The sequence below is a fragment of the Anabrus simplex genome, chromosome 9 (assembly GCF_040414725.1).
Source record: "Anabrus simplex isolate iqAnaSimp1 chromosome 9, ASM4041472v1, whole genome shotgun sequence".
Lineage (NCBI taxonomy): Eukaryota > Metazoa > Arthropoda > Insecta > Orthoptera > Tettigoniidae > Anabrus > Anabrus simplex.
This window is the reverse complement of record NC_090273.1, coordinates 167,534,303-167,555,482: the sequence shown is the minus strand read 5'-3', so window position 1 is coordinate 167,555,482 and position 21,180 is coordinate 167,534,303. Positions and strand designations below refer to the sequence as shown.

At 35.9% G+C, this 21,180-nt stretch overlaps 1 protein-coding gene across 9 annotated transcripts in view; it reads left to right on the top strand.

Annotated features, from left to right (window-relative positions):
* LOC136881194 (protein turtle) overlaps window positions 1–21,180 on the top strand; it is an 850,346-nt gene that overhangs the window by 546,973 nt on the left and 282,193 nt on the right. For all 9 annotated transcript variants that reach the window (XM_067153896.2, XM_067153892.2, XM_067153894.2 and 6 more), the window contains exon 8: window positions 7,718–8,005. In XM_067153896.2, coding sequence (XP_067009997.2) covers window positions 7,718–8,005 — 288 coding nt within the window. The remainder of the gene's footprint in view (window positions 1–7,717; window positions 8,006–21,180) is intronic.

Here is a 21,180-nt window from a genome sequence, read left to right as displayed (position 1 = left end):
TTTGGCTTGAAGTGTAATGTTCCCTTCACACAGTTGGTGGCTTTAAAAAAGCAAGTTCATCATCTTTTGAGAATTCGTATTCATCACGCACATCAGGGAACACGAAGACGTCTGAACATTTGGTTGAGTGGCGAAGAAAAGTTGCAATGCATTTGTCCTTTTCCTTTTCAAGTTCTTGTAGAAGCATTCCAATGAATATCTTCACACCCTTATCATAAGAAAATTGGACCTTGACCCAGTCTCCTTCCTTCAGATCATTTATTCCTTCACTTGCCTTCTCACCTTCACTTGCTTTCTCCACTTCACAATCTTGTCCTCCTTCATCACTCGAGTCTACTTCATTTTGAACAGATTCTTGGTTTTCTGGATCATCTTCATTAGCTTCCTCAAAATCACCTGGTCACACTCAAATTTTCAGATAAACGTATTTATTTTGTGCATTTTTTATCTTGTCCCTATTCACCCCAATTTAATGGGAAAAATATGCCTTCAACAAAAAAAGTAAACAGCTGATAACATCTATTATGTGAAAGTCACCAAAACACACCCAAATGAGAATAGTATCACATCAGTCTAGCCACAAGCTGATATCAGATAACATTTTACACAGTATGGAAATTCTAAGGAAATTAACATCCATTAGCAGGTCTGCCGACACAAGAAATGAAATATTACAATTTTGGTGCCAAAACATATTGTAAAGAACAATCTCAAGTGTACTGGTACCATCACTATCGCAAGCGAGCTGGTTAATTCAATTTAATTTTCCGAGTTTTTGTCCCTATTCACCCCAGTTTATGGTAATATTATTAATAGTGCTATTGAGCAGTATGTGCCCCTTAAATTACAAAAACGGAACCCAGATCCAGAATACTACGGTACTACAATAGGAAAATTAGGAGCCTTAAAAGGAAAGTGCCAACGGCCGTAGCCGTGTTGAAACACCGGATCCCGTGAGATCTCCAAAGTTAAGCACCATTGGGCGTGGTCAGGAGTTGGATGGGTTGCCACGCGCTGTTGGTGGGGGTAAGGGAATGGAGGAGCGGAAAGGAACTGGCCACCCTACCGCACGTAAACTCCGGCTCAGGAACACCTCTGCGGGGGTTCGGACCTGCCTACGGGCAGAACAACCCTTACCTACCTAAAAGGAAAGTAAGGAAAGTGTACAACAAAAGACAATTTAATTCGGATCAAATTAATAGATTTCACAAGCTGTCCAAAGAAAGCTGTTCACGACAAATATAATGAAAGGTACACACTCTTCGAGGGAAAATGGATGGAAAAATCTCTGTAAGTATGTTAGGAAAACGAAAGGAGCCAGGCATGATGAGAAGGTGAAGTAAGAGCTAATAGCAGGAACAGCCTGCTGATAGACATTATCAATGACACTGATTGTTCTCTTTTCCAAATGAGCTGTAGAAAAATTCAGGAAAAATTAAGAACTTAAAGAAAAATAAGTCAACAGGGCCTGATAATATTGCTTGGGAGGTTCTGAAAATGGCAGGTACAGCTATTCTGTGCTATTTGGAAACAATATTCACTGTGTCTCTCAACCATTGCCCTCTAATATGACTGTGCTAATACGCCTTCTCATTTGCCCAGTCACACATGTACAGGAGCGAACACGGTGTACTTACCAGTTCAGGCGCTTGGAGCGCTGAGAAGCTGGCATTAGTCTGCTTGACGAGACGCGCTCGGTGATCACTGCTAAGAGTGCTGGTGTAATTTGAGCCTGTATTTACCTTATTTGGATTGTTTCTTTGGTCGTGAACCGTCTTAATGTGTATGTACATAATATTGTTTACTGCTGTGTGGCTTAATGTAAGATGAAAAGTAGATCGGGAAGTGGGCTTTCGTTTCATGAATTTCTTCTCAACAAGCAACAATGTCATAAATGGCTAAATGTTATTTCAAGAAAGGAATTCTCACCGAAATTCAATTCGAGATCATCGAAACGATATGTTTGCCACACGGAATAAATCCACACTTTCACGCTACTTAGGAGATATAAACTGCGAGACTGGAATAACACACTTATTAAAGGAGAGCCTCTTAGCAGAAAGTCAATGCCTAAATGAAGCAGAGAGATTCTGATTGTTGGTAGTCAATCGAACAGCAGATGTTATATGACAAGAAACTTGACACCTTTTTGCAACAGAGAGATACTTCATTCCATGTTGAGCAAATCAAAACTACTCAAGATGATTGTTATGCAAGCGAAAGTAGAAATCGAATGACACTAGTCGGTAACATTTTCTGTTTTATAATTTCTGCTGCGACTACAGAATAAAGCTTACGGCAGCCTTTTTTCTTCTTTAACAGGCTTTTAAGTACAGAGCTACGTACTTTAACACTCAAAACAATAAAGGAAGTCGAAGCTTGCGGTTTTTCGTGTTGCGCATTGTGAGTTATAATCATAAGACTAATGTTAGCAGGATAAGATGAATGTCTTCTTTAAAACACATTAAACCGAAGATCTGTCATCCAGTTGATAGTGAAATGCCTCTTCTTGCTTCCAACAAATGGCACATTCTGAAAAGTAAGGACTTCTTTACTCAAAAAATCTATGTTTGATGGTTCCCAGGATATAAATGGTGGTTTTATCAAGAAACTGTATCAGATGCAATCAAATGAAACTGTGAAACCTGTTCATTTTTCTTACATGCAAAAACATCGAGCCGTCTAAGTTTAAGAAAATGAATGTGCGGCGCGAGAAAGATCTTTTCACTACTGAAGTAATAACAGCCCTAGAATATTCGATATCAGCATATTATAGTTACGTTAACAGAGCGTTTAATATTCCTTTAACCAAATCTGAAAGGAATAAAGAGCTGTTGTTTATCTGACAACAAGCTCTCCTGAATGGTTTCAACAGTAACATGATTAATAAAGTAATTAATAAATTTTCGGAGAAGCAGCAATCCAAATTAGCAATCGAACCTAGTAAAACTGAAAAATACATCAAGTTCACATATAATAATCTAAACATACACATAATAACAAATTTATTTAAGAGAAAAATTTCAAAATTGCATTTTCCACCAATAACAACATGAAACATAGTATTTTCAACCATGATACAATAAATCTCTCGGAAAAAGATAAATTTTTTGATTCGGGAATATATAAACTCACATGCTTTAAATGCAAGAATACATACATAGGACAATCTGGCCGCAATTTTAAAGTTAGATATTTGGAACATGTGAATGCTGAAAAACATAGAAGATTCTCAGCTATGGGATCACATGACTGCCACAGGTCATAAATTTACCAACATAGAACAAGACCTGACCATCATAAAAAAAATTTAAAAAAGGGCAGCTTAATGAACACATATGAAGATCTATACATTCATCTAGACCAACTTGTAAAGAAAAAATGATAACCTTAATGAGGCTGTAGAATATAAGAATCCATTATATTATCAAATTTTAGTATATTTGAAAATGCTTGAGAAAGATCATGAGAAAAGAATTGGAATTTCTCCACCTACAGATAGCCCTACAACTTATTCCTCCTCAATTGAAGCTATAGGTGACAGCAAGGAGGTTCTTGACACACCTATATCCGTTAAAAATTAAATAATTGAAAAAGAGGTTCAACCTATTCAATACATAAGAGAAAGAAATGTAGTGATTACATTCTTATTTAATAGTAACTATAAATGGGACCGGTTTCGACCCTAGTCCAGGTCATCGTCAGCCGTAAAAACATGTAAAACAATGCATATGAAAAAGAAAAAGATTAAGTGAACTCTGGATCGGTATAAGATGAAACATAAATTAACAATGGGGGTAGAAATTGTGAGTCACTTAAAAGAAAACAGTACGTAATATTAAGAATGGTAGTATGGCACATGCAAAGATAGGTGAAGTCTCACAATGTTTATGAATATTGGAGAACGGTCAAATGGGTCAGTTTCCACACTCTGTCAGGCACAAAGTCACAACACTATCAAACAACATATGAAGATCATAAATAACTCACAATTTCTACCCTCATCGTTAATTTATGTTTCATCTTATACCGATCCAGAGCTCACTTAATCTTTTTCTTTTTCATATGCATTGTTTTACATATTTTTACGGCTGACGATGACCTGGACTAGGGTCGAAACTGGTCCCATTTATAGTTACTATTAAATAAGAATGTAATCACTACATTTCTTTCTCTTATGTATTGAATAGGTTGAACCTCTTTTTCAATTATTTAATTTTTAACATTAATACTTTCAATACGGAACAATGAAATTTTTATCTTTAAACACCTATATCCCCCGCTCCTCCACCTCCTCAGGTGCAAGAGCAAGAAAGAACACATCATCAGTATTACACCCGACGCAAAACTGTGAAAGAATGACAGGAGTTACTGTTCCAAAGGAAAGCAGGCTTAATAAGAATTGACAACTAGGAATTAGTTATATTTTCTTCTGCATTAATAATAAGAGCCACACTGTGATATCTGGATTTCTTCATTTCGACAATTACTTATAAATTGTATAATTTTTAATTTATAAATTGACCTTTTTTCATTAATTATTAAGAAAAGAATATTCATTTAGGACATACTCTCTATGGAATATTGTACAAGTGTTTCCTTGATGACTGCTTTCTATTGTAGAAATAATTTATATATTTTCTCTTGAGTTATGTGTTTGTTTTAATGTTGTCAATCTTATGTTAATTTTAAGGACACTTCGTCTAAAGCATTACTTTGTCAATTTATATATTTTTCATCTAAACAGTGTTATGTGGCTGAAGATATTGATAATATACGAAACATGTACCACTTTTAACCATTAAAAATTGCCTTAAGCAATCATTGTATCGACTAGGTGGAAAATAAATAAATACTTAATTGTGAATCTATCGAAGTGCGATACGGACCATGAAGCTGATTATACGTGCCAGTAGCACAAATGTAGCAACATTGCAGCCGGACAAGATGCTTAATTCTTTTGACAAGACCAAGGTGTTCAACAGTGCTAATAGACTTGATTTATAAAAGAGATTAAAACACCCATCTGATTCGCCACTGTGGATTTTGAAAGTTATTCACGATTTTGTATTAAAAGTGTAACCCTCCCCTTTAAACAGAAGGAAGCACATAATACAAGATACATATAAAACACGTAATTATTTGATAATGCAAAATAACAAACCTTACAGAACGACATCAGCCGATGATCAAACAGGAAACCATTTTACCTTTTACAAACATGTGGCTTCGCAGGATAACCAACATGACAACTAGAGAAAGGAAGTATGGGAAGCAGGCCGGGAAACCCTAGAGGACGAGACCTTACGCGACGTTGTAGGGAAAGAAACGTGAGAACATTAACCCTTTGTCTAATTTATTTAACATATAGAATTGAATCAAGGTATGAAGTGCACTAGGTTAGATAACATTATTAATTTTAAAAAATCAAATCGAACCACGAGGTTCCTATCAATGTTTCTCTCAGGAAAGTGAATATTTACACAAAGTTACAATGACATTTAAATAAGTGAGCATAATTTCGATGTAGAAATTTACAATGAAAATTTAAAGGGAACAATGACCTAATTACAAACATCATATAAGGCAAGTTGAAAAATGTTACAAGAGAAGGGAACAACAGAAACTAAATTTAGCGCAGAGCCCTATAGAGGAGCAGTCCTCTCCTAATACACATCAGTGAGGGACGCAAAGCTCAACAGGTGTGCACTAAATTGATACGGAATTACTGGAGGCAACTCAAAAAAATTAAAGTTTACATATTCACAAAAGATTAATAAAATGAATTGCCTCCAAAATAAAGGGTATGCCTAGTTGACGAACTACGGCATTACAAATCAAAAGCGGTGAAAACCAGGGTCTAAGGCAAACTCCGAACGAATGAATTTACATTTTAAATTAACACTTGAGAACAGAAAACATGCTTACCCCGGGATGGCTGGAGCCGGTGAGCGGACCACCTTACAAGGTGCGTCCAATCGTTACGACGTACGAAAACCAAAGACGCTGAACAGAGCCTTGCTCTTGCTAAGGAGCCAAAAAGCCGGAAATTGGGAAATACTCAAACAGCCAATCAGGGAAGCTACCTATGTTTCGATCCGAAGTTTGACCAATACAAATTAGTGTTATTTTCACCAATAGAATTATAGCACCAAATATGGTAATGTGAGAAATTCATTCTAGAGATTTCGATTGCGAAACTCAGCGATTTCGTGACCGAAGCCTCCACGTGGCACTACAGGGTGATACAAAAATGGGTTACAAAAAACATATTACTGGAGATCTCCAATATCAATGTCAATGATTAAGTAAATAAGTGTCTCTTCAGTGAGTCCTGAAAATACTTTAAAATACAACTTCATCAAAAATAAAAAACACAAATTTTTACATAATTTTTACTACAACAAAAATTTAGTCGAATTCTTCAAAAAATGTTAGTTCCTTAGTTTCTTGTGTCAAGTCAAAAATGATTTCGCCGACTATCAACTCACCACCGGTGACAAAAAGCACAACCATCCTGTTACGTCTACGAGTGGCTATTGAGTCCCCGTGTTGCGTGATTGTCCTGAAATCGGACATTCATAGTTATTGAGTGAAGTTAGTTGCGAGTGTGCTATTCCTGTACACTTAAATAACATAGCCACTTAAATAACAAGGATCTTTGAAAGATTTGAACGCGAAACACTTCAAAATAGAAAAGTGTGTGAAATTATTTATTTTCTACAGTATTTGCTACCTACCGTTAACATTATTTTGTACGGTTTTTCCGCTGCAGAGGGGTACGTTCTTCACTGAATTTCTTTACTAAGATGTAAGGTGTGTTTCAAACATGTTTATTGAGTGATTGGCTATATATTTGAACAGAAATATACAAAGCACTTAACGTGTGCTGTAATGAACAATCGTGTTTCAATGCCAGGGAAGCAGCGCTCGGTGGTAGAAATGGGAACTAGGCCCATATCGCTCATATTGCTGTATTGGGAGGGCATATTAGAGCAGTCATATTAGAGGGCAATGCTCTCAACAATACGCAAATTCCAGATGACTGGAAGAAAGCAACTGTAGTGCCAAATTTTAAAGAGGGCAATAGGCTGCTAATGGACCCATTAACCTTATGTTCATAGTATGGAAACAAATGAAACACTTCATTTCAGAATATCTAAGGGAACAATGGGAGGAAAGTTTGTGGTAAATGGCCATCAACATGGTTTTAGAGCCAGATGTTGTCACTCTTCAAGATACTAGTGAGTCACTAGATAAAGGTGTGCAGGTTGATGGTATTGTAATTGATTTTGCTAAAGCATTTGATGTAGTTACACATGACATTCTGATCTGAAAATTGGCAGAAATAAACATTGATAATAGGTGGTTCTGTGGATCTGGGAATTTTTGACAGACCAGATGCAGAGGATAAAGGCGGGAAGTAAATACTTCAATGAAGCTAAAAGTTTAGCCAGTTATTAAAATTCAGGACATAAAAATGACACAATAGGAATTGTTGTGAAGAGTAGGAAATGCACAAGTTGAGCATCAGGAAGACTGCACAGTCTATCACTTCTTATGAACAGTGATTGGACCACAGCAACAATATTTGAATGGATTTTGTAAGATTTATTCTGCATCCAATGATTCAAAAAACTGTTTATTACTTTTTAAAATGACATAGTTGATGTGATGCAGGCACAGTTTTAGTTCAGATCTGTTGTGTATGCCACAGGTGCTGCTGTTATCATGGTTCCTCCCACCAACCAGACCAAGATGGAAGGCGAGAAAGTGCAGTTCTCGTGCGAGGCGAAAGCTCAACCTGGCAACGTCACCGTGAAGTGGTACCGCGAGGGAACGCCCGTCAAGGAGGTGTCGTCCTTAGAGACAAGGGTGACCATCAGACGTGATGGCTCCCTTATAATCAACCCAGTCAGCGCAGACGACTCTGGCCAGTTTCTGTGCGAGGTGACCAACGGCATCGGCGAGCCGCAGTCTGCCTCTGCCTTTCTCAACGTAGAGTGTGAGTGGTATCTATATTCATGAACAGAGATGAACTGCATTGATTGTAAAATCACTTTATTGTCACTGAGTCTATTCCGTACAACACACACTTTCCATTCAGTTGGTTTAATGATTACACACAGCACTGCAACACTGACAAGTACAGATAGCAACAAGTCCTTAACATCATCACAGGACAAGACTAACTAACTACTCGACTCATTCACAGTCGATTCTAACAAGTACAGATATCAATAAGTCCTTGCACTGATTATTCACTACATCATCACAAGCCAAGACTAACTACTCGACTCATTCACAGTCGATTCTAACAAGTACAGATATCAATAAGTCCTTACCCTGATTATTCACTACATCGTAGTTTATTATCTTCATGTGCCGTATTGATGATTTCAATGAATCATCACAATTATAACACTGGATTTGTCACCTAATCAATTCTTTTTTTTTTTACTACTGGTTTTGGCCATTATAATAGGCCATCTTCAGCTGCTGAAGAACCTTGATTCTTGTTAAAATAACGTACAATGTTAAACACTACTTATTCTCAGTTTAGGATGACTTATTTCTAAGTTTAAATGACATTCTTGTCATTAAGCATGTGTAAATGGGACTTGTTTAAGTCTAAAATTATCTAATATTTCGTTGTGAAGTATCACTGGTCTTGATGTACCTTTAACACTCTTATGACTTCCATTTTACAATGTTAGACACGACTTATTCTAAGTTTAAGATGGCTTATTTCTAAATTTAATTAATATCATTTTGTGATAAAACTTGCGTCAATAAGAAGTCTAAAGTTATCTAAAAGTTTGTATCTCTGATCTTGATGTTTTATGATTTCTATATCAAAGTACATATTGTACGTTTAAAGTGCCAATTTTGGTGGAACGAATAAGCTGAGTTGAAATCTTATAGTTCGAGCTCTGCTCGAGGTCAGTTTAAAGCCCTATGTTTTGGAGTAATATAGTGACAACGCCCCAGGACATACAACCAATGGACACAACAATGAAAACACATAAAATGGCAATATGAGTACAAGACACAAAATGAATTACCTTGGGGGCAGTAGCATTAAATTTTCAACGTGGAGGGCCCAGAATATTTAAGGATTAAAGAGGACAGATCTACTTGAGGGGTTGCCAGGTCAGTATCACTAACTACCAAATAAGAGATAAAATTTAAAAATTCAATAAATCAAACTTTACTTAAAAATTAGAAAGAAAAAAAAAATCATGAATGATACTTAAATGACATTTGAAATTTCTTGCAATATGTTGAAAAATAAACAAAATTGAGAACAAATAATTTAATGTTAAAATCAATTCTTGAAATAGGCATTAATTATCTATCATTAAAATTATTAAAATTATGAATGTACACTCAGATAGCAACCTAATGTAATTCTTACAGTGTAACAAAAATAAGCAAGTAGAAGAACTGACACCCAGAAATATATATATCTTGTTAAATTAATTCATTTAAATGAGAGACAAATGTCTATTTTTAAAATAATTAAAATTATGAACACACACTCAGATACTGTAATTCTTACAACGTATTGAAAAATAAGCAAAGTCTGCAGCTCACATCAGAACCAATAAATGTCAAGTGTTAAACGGATCCATATGTTCACACCACTGGCCAGTAAGTGTAACTTGCTAGACTACAATTAATCTGAATAAACTGAAATTTGTTTCCAGTCCCTCTCCACAAACATTTCAATCATCCCAGAAACACAGTCACACACCAAATTTAAAATGCAACGACAGCAAATAAAATTTTTCATGCATAAATAGTTTGATGAACAGACAAGAGAATTGCAGGAAACCAAAAAAATATATATTCTCCAAATAAGTTAAAATTTACAAAGGGAAAACAGTATTAATATTTCACAATTAACAGAACAACGATACACACACTGAAGCCTACAGCTTCAAACCCAAGCTAACATAATTCATTAACAACTGGCAAAGCCCACTGAAATATAGCGTGAGATAAGATCAAATAAAAGTGATGTAATAAAGAAAGAAAAAAAGAAAAGAAAACACGGACATGAATAGACTGAGGTGCATAAACGGAAGTATCTTTAAGGAATGGGAGAAAAAATTTCAGTTCCCTATAACCACGATATTACAGTAATAATGTATGGTTTTTGAATTTGTCATTTTGTCTAACAAAATATTAATAGAGGATCAAAATGCCGGTTATTGATTTAAATTTTAGGAGGCCCTGGAAATACGGTAATGTACGAATGAGACAGAAAATAAACCATCCCTGAAAGGAGTAAAAGAATAATTCCATCACAAAAATTAAACTAGCACACAGCATCATTCAATACATTAATAACAGTGCAATAGAGACCACAAACATGAACCAGGAAAAATAGAAAGAAATCCACAAACTTATTGAGCAAATGAGAATAATCGAAGCTATTGACATAACAATAGCAGATAACAGTCTTAGATATGCAGACGTCCTTGGGCACACTAATTATTGGCAGTTCAAACAATGGACGATAGTTGGAGATAAATTCCGCATACACAAATATGTTTGTCCAATAAATGAGGATAAATTTAATTCATGTTACAGATTCTCCCCTCTGGAAGCTAGAACATGGGGAGGTGAAAGTTTGAGACGGTGGATACAAGATTATATGGTACAATTTCAATGTCCAAACCAAATCTTCATATGTTGATTACAGAAGGTGACAGTCTAACATTTTAAGTACAGTAAACATGGATTGGTCTTGCTTGGTTGAAGGGTAGCAGATCTTCGCCATATACCAGTGGATAAACACGTTAAGTGTGACCAGAAGGAGATGCTACGTGGCCAGCGTTCCACCACGCACCACACAAGTTGACACCATATACGTTGTAACCTTATCATACCAGTACAAGGTGCAGTAAACAACCATAATTATCACATATATTCTTGCTCGTCTGATATAATAATAATAATAATAATTTTGATGCACAAGGTTCGATGTCTCTTGATATTTTCTGACACAATAATTTATATGAGCCAACCACCAATAGTAAGGAATGATAACATATCTTGTGTATGGGTAAGTTACCAATTTTTGAACAGAATGTAAATTTAGAAGAAAATACAATTAAATATGTTTACCAAATGTTGGTTATTAAGTGGGCTTAATTTCACTCGAGTGTACACGTCTAATCCGTTTGGCAACAGGGTTGTTAACTAACAACGATACTGGAGTTAAGAACTCTAACACCATACATGGACCGTGATAACGAGCTGCTAATTTTGCAGAAAATTTGTTTATGGCCTCACTACTAGGATAAGATTTGACAAAAACAGTGTCACCCACAGATAGATTGGTAGGTCTGCGTCCTGTATCATACTTCTTTTTCACATTAGCATAGGAAACAACAAGTTTAGCTTTCGCTCTGTCCCACATTTTGTGAATCTCCTCCAGATCTAGATTGTCAGGGAGAAGAGAATCAATGGGGGAAAATGGGGTAAACCTGAGCATTAAAGACATGGGTGTTTGGCCATGTGATTTGTGAACAGAAGAATTAAAAGCATAAGTAAGCCAATGAATGCAAGAATCCCATTTAGATTGTTGGTTATGATGGTATGCAATGAGAGCAGCACGTTAAGTTGCGGTTAACTCTTTCAGCAAAACTGGGGTTGGGATAGTAAGGTGTGGTGGTGACATGAGATATAGATAGATCGAAATGGAATTTCCTAAACAGGTTACAGGCAAAAGATCTAGCATTGTCAGACACAATAAACTTACGAGGACCAAATATAGAAAAGATCGAATTGAGACAAGATATAGTGGTCTGAGCATCCATCTTTCTCGTCGGGAAAATCCAAGTAAAACGGGTAAAACCGTCAACACATGCTAGTGCAAATCAATTTTCTTTAGAGGTTAAGGGGAACGCTCCGACATAATCAATAAACAATCTCTCCTTAGGTTAAGTAGGGTGAGATGAGGACAACAACCTAGTCTACAAGCTTTGACCATTTCCCTAATGTGAAAATCCATATTCTTTCATATGAAATGAGTGTAAATCTTTTGACGAGTTTTAAAAATGCCTAAATGTCCTCCCAAGAGTCATGATAATACTTAAAAATTTCAGGAATTAGGATTTGAGGACACACAGTTTTTTACCTATTGTCATGGCTAGCCTTGCAACATAGGACATTGTTAACAAGCCTATAAGGTTTAAAACATTACCATCTTCAAGTTGTTTAACAATAGAACTATTTTCAGGATCACTAGCTTGCAATTTTGACATATCATGGAAGAGCAACGGGGAGTCAGTCAAGATATTGGCACGCAGAATGGTTAGGAAGGGTATTAACATCAAAATCAGAATGATCGGATGGCTTTTTACCAAACATCCTACTCAAACCATCAGCTATGATATTTTCAGTACCACAAATGTGGCGAACTTCAAAATTAAAGGCGGAGATACGGATTGCCCAACAGGTTAACCTACCCATCTGCTTAGGTCTATTTAATACCCAACTGAGTGCCATGTTATCAGTTTCAAGAAGAAATTTAGAGTGCTCGACATACATGCAAAACTTTTCAAGGGAAAAAAATAACAGCTAAACATTCAAGCTCGTATATCTCATCAGAATTCAGGGTATGCGAGGCATAAGCAATGGGTCTTCTACCTAACTCATCTTCTTGGAGAAGGACACCAGCAATGGCAGAACCAGAAGCATCAGTTTGAATGATGAAAGGTTTAGAGAAGTCAGGAATTGCCAAAACAGGAGCATTAGCCAGAGCAGATTTAAGTTTATCAAGTGCAATTTTTTGAGGTTCCTACCAAACAAATTTAATATCCTTATGCTGAAGGGCATTAAGGGGAGCAGTAATTTGGGCAAAATTCGGGATAAACTTACGAAAAAAGTTAGCCATACCAATGAAGTGGGCTATTCCCTTCTGATCCTTGGATACGGGAAAATCATAGATGACTTGGGTTCTACTCTGGTCCACAGCTACACTATTAGGTGATACGATGTGGGCAAGGAAAGACATACAAGGCTGCGAAAGGAAACCTAAGATCATTTGACAGTGATACCAGCTTGCTTAAAGCAATGAACCACTTCCCTAATATGAGAAAGATGTTCCTCGAAGGTTTTGGAATACACAACCACACCGTCAAGATAATTATGCACAAACCAGAATTTAATGTCAGATAGTATGGAATCCAATAGCCTGGCGAGTACAGCTGCACCTGTGCTAAGGCCAAAATGATCCTCTCGTATTCATATAAGTTCCAGTCCGTGATAAAGGCAGTTAAATGCTTACTTTCTTCAGGTGGTGGTGGTGGTGATTATTGTTTTAAGAGGAAGTACAACTAGGCAACCATCCTCTACATAACACTAATCAGAGGGAAAATACGGAAGGGGTCCGACACTTCAAAAAATGAAGATATCGGCCAAGAGAAGACAAGGGCCACGAAGGGCGTGAAAATGAAAGACTCCCTAGCCCTTGCAAACCTAACAGCTTTGGGGTCGGAAAAGAACAAGAGTTGACCAAGAGAGGTCGGATAGGACAGATAAAAGTGAAGAGTCTGGCACAAGTAAGTGGAAGCAATGCCAGGACTCGGACCCGTGGTCGCCAACCCATGCTCCAAAGTTCAGTGCCCCTGGGGCCCCTTTTAGTTGCCTCTTACGACAGGCAGGGGATACCGTTGGTGTTATTCTACCGCCCCCACCCACAGGGGGATATCAGCCAGAGGAATTTGGTGATAAGCTTGATTGAGGTCAAATACGGAATAGAATGAGAAACAAGTATGCAAGTCAGGCAGTGGGATTGATTGCAAAATAATCTTCTTATTCAGAGATCGGTGATCGACAACAGGCCTGAAGCCACCTTGAGGCTTAGGGACTAGGAAGATGGGGGGAGCATAAGCAGAAGTTGAAGGCCTGATAACTCCTTCTTCAAGCATCTTATCTATAATTTCTTTTCAAACCTTTATACGTGGGGGAGACAGTCGGTAGGGAGGTGAACAGACAGGAATGGTGCCACATCGATTTTATATTCAAGCACATTAGTTACACCTAGCTTATCAGTGAATACCTCAGGGAATACATCACATATTTCACATTTCTGTTGAGCTTGCTCACTAGTCGAATGACTCAGTGAGTCTTGTTGCGATAAAACAGATGAGAATATGAAATTATGACATTGCAACTGAAAGAAACTAGGCATGAATTTGAATTCTTCTTGACCAGACATTTAACAATATATACGAAATATTTCCCTCACTGATTCACTTGACTGTACCTTCAACACTTTGAGTGTAATTACGACGTATTCCTTTGATCTGGTGTTTACTGTAGATGTGTCACGCCTAACTTGGTGATACATCCTTGTGACTGCTTCTTCTCCATATCATCTGACTTCTTTGTAAGTCAATATGGTATTACCTCATAGCTGGTGGTGTCCCTCTCCGACTCCATGGTAAGCCCTTGCGTCCGTGTCTTCAACTAAGTGGCCGACCAACCTTTGGCCTCACTCTCTCAATGACCAATGATTAATGGCTCACTGAGTCTTCTCCATCTCTCGTTCACACTCGTTGACTGACCGACTGAGGCCTCTTCATCTAGTAGACTTCTTCACTGTTCAGCTTCCGTTTAAGTAATGACTGTTCACTTATCCATTTTGGCTTCTTCACTGTACTGCTTCCGTTTAAATAATGACTGACGCTACAATATGCATCCACCTTTTATAGATGTTGGTTGAAACAGTTACGTAATCTCCAGAAATAACAATGACATACTCCCACAACGCCTCAAACCGTTGCATGTAATGGTGAAATCCCCTGGGGCGGCTGAGTCTCTGAGCGAATTTCTAAAAGCTCATGATGACGTAGCCATGACGTAGCAATGACTTGGCAGAATCGCCAGTAGTGCAAAATATAACAACGTCATATCCAATATCTGATATATAACAATTCTCACTGTACATGTATTGAGTGTTATTTTACACACACGTATATATGCATACATCTAAGTACAATCCTGCAAGCGACAAGCATTGTAAAATTGAATTGAATAAGAATTATAACAAAATAATAGTAATCTCACAGATGAAATATTAATAATACGGACATAATAATAATAATAATAATAATAATAATAATAATAATAATAATAATAATAACACAGATGTAATAATAATAAAATACAGATATTACCTTGTAACAGGATTTGAACCGTTACACGACGCAGACATTAAATTTACACTAGAATCCGAAGTCAATAATGCCATCAATTTCCTAGATCTCACTATCACCAGGCTTCCTTCTTCTTTTAAATATAAAATTTATAGAAAACCCACACATACTGCAACAACAATAAAACAGGACTCTATTCATCCCCTTAATCATAAACGGGCCACCTACAACAGCCTAGTACACCGAGCATTTAATATTCCTATGTCGAAATCAGACCTTAATAAAGAATTAAACACTATACGCAGTATTGCATTTCATAATGGCTACAATAAGAATTTTATAGAAAGTATAATTAGTAAGTTCAGACATCGCTCAAAATCTAACCTACTTAAAGAAACAACTAAATCAAAAACTTTTTCAACTTTTACATTCAACTGTAACATCCATAAAATTACAAACATATTGAAGAAACAGAATATCAACATTTCTTTCAGAACTAATAATAGAAACCTAGACATTTTACATAACTCTAACTTAATCAACACCTCCAACCCTTTTGATAAGTCAGGTGTCTATAGATTTCATTGTAACGACTGTCACAGTACTTCTTTCGGACAGACCGGTAGATCATTCAAAATCAGATACACAGAACACGTAAATGCAATCAAATACAGAAAATTTTCTGCAGTAGGTCAACATATAAACGACTATAACACAAATGTTATGGCTTAGACCATGATATAGACATCATTGAAATAATAAATAAAGGCCCCGTACTTGATTTAACTGAACAATTTTATATTTCACTTGATCAGTACCATAATCCAAACTTTAATCTCAATGACCTTTCTGAAAAACCCACAATTTTATTTGATACGTTTATTAAAATATTGAATAATCTTAAAATACCCAAAATTAATCTTCAAAACTATACATAACACACTTACATATTACCCCTACCGCCGTCCGCGCCCACCCGATTATAGCCCCGCCTTTACCGCGCTTCCTCTTCCTCCCACTTAAAAACTCCACCCCTCCCCATCCCCTCCGAAGGTCCGTCCCTTGACATTTAGTCTGTCAGTTCCTCCCCGTTACATCTGCTATCAACTTGGCACCTGAGGTGAGTCTTCTATTCCTTTTCCTTTAATAATATATTTTTTCCGGGTTTACATAATTCTAAATCGTGTCTCATTTCTTATAGGTTCCGTCTTGGTTCAGGACCTTTCTAGATCAACTTATGTATTTACAACTCTCATCATAAGAGCCTTTCTTCAAGTACCAATTCAACAAGAACCTTGGCTACTTTACTATGTTCAACCTACTCCTTAATACGATATAAACAAACATATCAGAGTAAAAACTGATATATAGAACTTTCCAATGGACACTTTGCTTGTCAATATCAACTCGCAGTGACAACTAATCCATTGGTTACATTGGACAATACATTAAAATTCTTCATTTGTTAAGTCCAAGTTGCAGCCCCATTAGAATAATTTTACTTTTTAATGTGCATTTATTCATATGGAACACTCTGACTTCTTTTAATATGTCAAACATCGCCATAAAGCCTTATAAAATGAATCCGACTGTTCAACAGATAGAAGCAACATAGATCAAAAGCTGACAATTGTTTTTTTGCTACAAGTAGAATTAATTTCTTTTAACTAGTCACTTTTAATTAGTAATACCCTATAGAAAAACAACCATTTTTATCTCACTGACAATCAGCTTATATATATAAATATCATTTTAGCATTATCATGTATATTTCTTGAACTGTTATTGTGATATTATTATGGGAGTCATGATCAATGTATTTTGTCTTTGTGTAATTTGTTCTTGGCTGATGATGACATGGAATCTCGTCGAAACCGGTACCAGATGTACAAAACACGTGATGATTTAACAAAAATGTAAAATTTTCACGTAATATATAGTATTGAAAAGGTGGATATTATCTTTTTCTTTCTTTATTGTGATAGTTCATAAGCCAGAAAACAGTATGTACTTCTCAAAATGGTAAAGTATCGCAACCCCTTACTTTTCGAAAATTATCTCTGAGACAAATCACTGCAGTTCTAGCGAGGTAATTGACATAACTGACCGTGAAGTTAATGTAAAATCTTTCACAATGTGACTAGTATGATGTGTAATTCATAAATGTTCCTTTCTTTTATTTATTTTAAATTTAGGTGCTAACACATGAAAAAAACACTCAAATTTCAACCAGGTAAATGACCTTGCAGTTAATGAAAAAAAAGTTCAGAAAGTCATATGCACGTTATGATATTTATAATTACCCCTTGCTTTTATTTATTTCAACTTTCAGCTGTAAAATACGGACCAAACTCTCAAATTCCAACCAGGTAAATGAACTTGCACTTAATGTAAAAATGGCTGAACATTTCTCTAACATTAAAATTAATTAATTTTATTTTACTTTTTGTACCACATATGAATGATATTAATGATATTACTAACTTTTCTGCCTATCCTGCCATTTAACAACAATCTGCTGCAAAAATACACAGGGCAGGTTACACCAAGCACATCAATAATACCCAGTTAAGAGGTTAAGCTGTGACAAGTGAATGTGTGTGTAGTATCTTGTATCATTAGCCTCATAAAGGCAACTGGATATTTAAAATTATTTTAAACCCTAGTGAATACTGAAGCGTGCTTTGGATCAAAGTGAAATTAATTTAATTTTCCCTTTCAAATTATTTTTATTATTATTATTATTATTATTATTATTATTATTATTATTATTATTATTATTATTATTATTATTTTGAAATCTTCATTTCCCTGAATTTTGATTAATGTTACTGATCTGGAGCTTCACTCCATTTCTGCTCCATTGTTGTTCGTATGCTTTCACTTGTTTTTCGGATAATGGTGTCATAAGTTTGCATTGTAGCGGTGTGTGTGTTTCAACAATAACTGTGACGTGCAGACGTTCGTTGTTGCATGGCGTACCTGTGTTGGTGATGTGATGTACTGGTCACAATTGTTTCTACATTATTGTGCTACCTTATTATTATTATTATTATTATTATTATTATTATTATTATTATTATTATTATTATTATTATTATTATTGATTTCCTTCCGTAATTCTTTCTTTTTCTTTTGATGTCGGCTCCTTATTAATTTTAACCTTGCCTTCCTTAATGTTTCTTGAGGACATTGTCTGTGTGTTAGGGGACGCGGTTGTAGGTTTAAATTTGAAACGCTTCTGTGTTCACTGAGGGATTTCAAAAATGTAATAAGTTATCATTTTGGGGAATTTTATTGGGACGCACGTACCCACTACTGGTGTACCTGAGTTATTTATGACTTCCCTTAAGGAAGGATGGGTTTGAGCTCGAACAAACAAATTGTAATTAACAAGTAAATTGTCACAAACTAGCTAATTGTAATGAAGCTTTTAAATCTACTGAAGTTAATTGTGTCTGGGAAATACTGTTAAATTTCTTCTAAAAGAAAAATTTAGTTGTAACTATTGGTACGGTGACAACGATTGGTGTTTTTTTCCCCTGTATACGAGCCTTGTCATCAGTTTTTTCTTTTCTTAAAGGATAATGTTTGTTTTAATTTTCTTATATTTCAACTTGCACCACCCACCCTTATTATTTTAAATCAAATTATATTTTGGTCTTTTTAAGTGTGACTGAGTGTGTCATTATTGAGAGTTGCTCTACCTCATATTCCTTCCACCCTCTGTTATGGTTGTTAACCTATTGGCTTCGCCCAGATTCCCATCGCTTCCCATTTCCTGTGTTTGTGTTCTATTGAGGCCCTTCTCTAAGTAGCTGGTGTGATCACGCTAGGAAGAGCCTCTTATATCTTTGGTGGTTGCGCTAGCAATTGCGGACTTAGGCTGCGGTGTTGTGCCGTCTGTTGTTTGATTGCCCACTTCTGCGGCTGTTGGTGTGCCACAGAGAGTGAGTGGGATCAACCATAATAGAGGGTGGAAGGAATATGAGGTAGAGCAACTCTCAATAATGACACACTCAGTCACACTTAAAAGGACCAAAATATAATTTGATTTAAAATAATAAGGGTGGGTGGTGCAAGTTGAAATATAAGAAAATTAAAACAAACATTATCCTTTAAGAAAAGAGAAAACTGATGACAAGGCTCGTATACAGGGGGAAAAAACACCAATCGTAGTCACCGTACCAATAGTTACAACTAAATTTTTCTTTTAGAAGAAATTTAACAATATTTCCCAGACACAATTAACTTCAGTAGATTTAAAAGCTTCATTACAATTAGCTAGTTTGTGACAATTTACTTGTTAATTACAATTTGTTTGTTTGAGCTCAAACCCATCCTTCCTTAAGGGAAGTCATAAATAACTCAGGTACACCAGTAGTGGGTACGTGCGTCCCAATAAAATTCCCCAAAATGATAACTTATTACATTTTTGAAATCCCTCAGTGAACACAGAAGCGTTTCAAATTTAAACCTACAACCGCGTCCCCTAACACACAGACAATGTCCTCAAGAAACATTAAGGAAGGTAAGGTTAAAATTAATAAGGAGCCAACATCAAAAGAAAAAAAAAGAATTACGGAAGGAAATCAATAATAATAATAATAATAATAATAATAATAATAATAATAATAATAATAATAATAATAATAATAATAATAATAATAATAATAATAAGGTAGCACAATAATGTAGAAACAATTGTGACCAGTACATCACATCACCAACACAGGTACGCTATGCAACAACGAACGTCTGCATGTCACGAGTATTGTTGAAACACACACACTGCTACAATGCAAACTTATGACACTGTTATCCGAAAAACAAGTGAAAGCATACCAACAACAATGGAACAGAAATGGAGTGAAAGTCCAGATCAGTAACATTAATCGAAATTCAGGGAAAAGAAGATTTCAAAATAATAATAATAATAATAATAATAATTTGAAAGGGAAAATTAAATTAAATTCACTTCGATCCAAAGCACTCTTCAGTATTCACTAGGGTTTAAAATAATTTTAAATATCCAGTTGCCTTTATGAGTCTAATGATACAAGATACTACATACACGTTCACTTGTCACAGCTCCAGTTCAAAGAGCAGATCATTTTAAACCACACTGTTCCCGTGCATCAATAAATATTATTCACTTGTTTAAGTATAACCTAATTGGTAGGGCATATTTAGATTAACGGAATTCAATAATGGAAGATGCGACCGAGAATCACAAATAAGATCAAGATAACTCAATCGAACGGTCGCAAGATCGATATTACAATAATAGTATGAGCATTAGCAATTTCCATATTCTTCAGAAGGAAGAAAATATAATGAATTTACCTAAAATCTCAAATTAACAAATATAAATTGTGAGAGTGTCCAGCAGCTGATATTTTTACCAAGTAGTTTCGAAAACATTGCATTTATTACGGCTTGGAACCCATCTTTATCACATCACATAGATGTGGTACAATATAATATTAACCCAAGCAGATTTGGGAGAAGAAAGCTACAAGACTGCTTACGGAACAAGCACACTGCTCACGACTAGATTATATAAGCTCTCAACGTAAGGCAGTTATTATTACTGCCACACATAAAAATCAGCCTATCAAAGGGGTTTCACACGGGAATCTTCTCAGAACATAATTTGGCGAATACACATTACTCTCCTGCAAGTAGTATGTCGAGGTTGTGACTCACAAGACGTCTCCCGAAGGAATTATTATTAATTCAAAACATCGATGAAGGTAGCCATGTTGGCGTTTTACACACTGCAGAATGATCCGGTGAAGGTTATATGGAAAGTCTGTAGGAGTTAATACGATGCCAGACGATCACTTACCAGAGTGTTGACGAGGATTCTTAAATACTCACTTATACAGTTTGGTGCAAAACATTCCCAAGAAAAATATTACACTCAGCTGCAGGCACTCGTCGCAAAAAAGGTTACACTCCACACTTACAAGTTACAATTGCACCACCACCACATAAATGT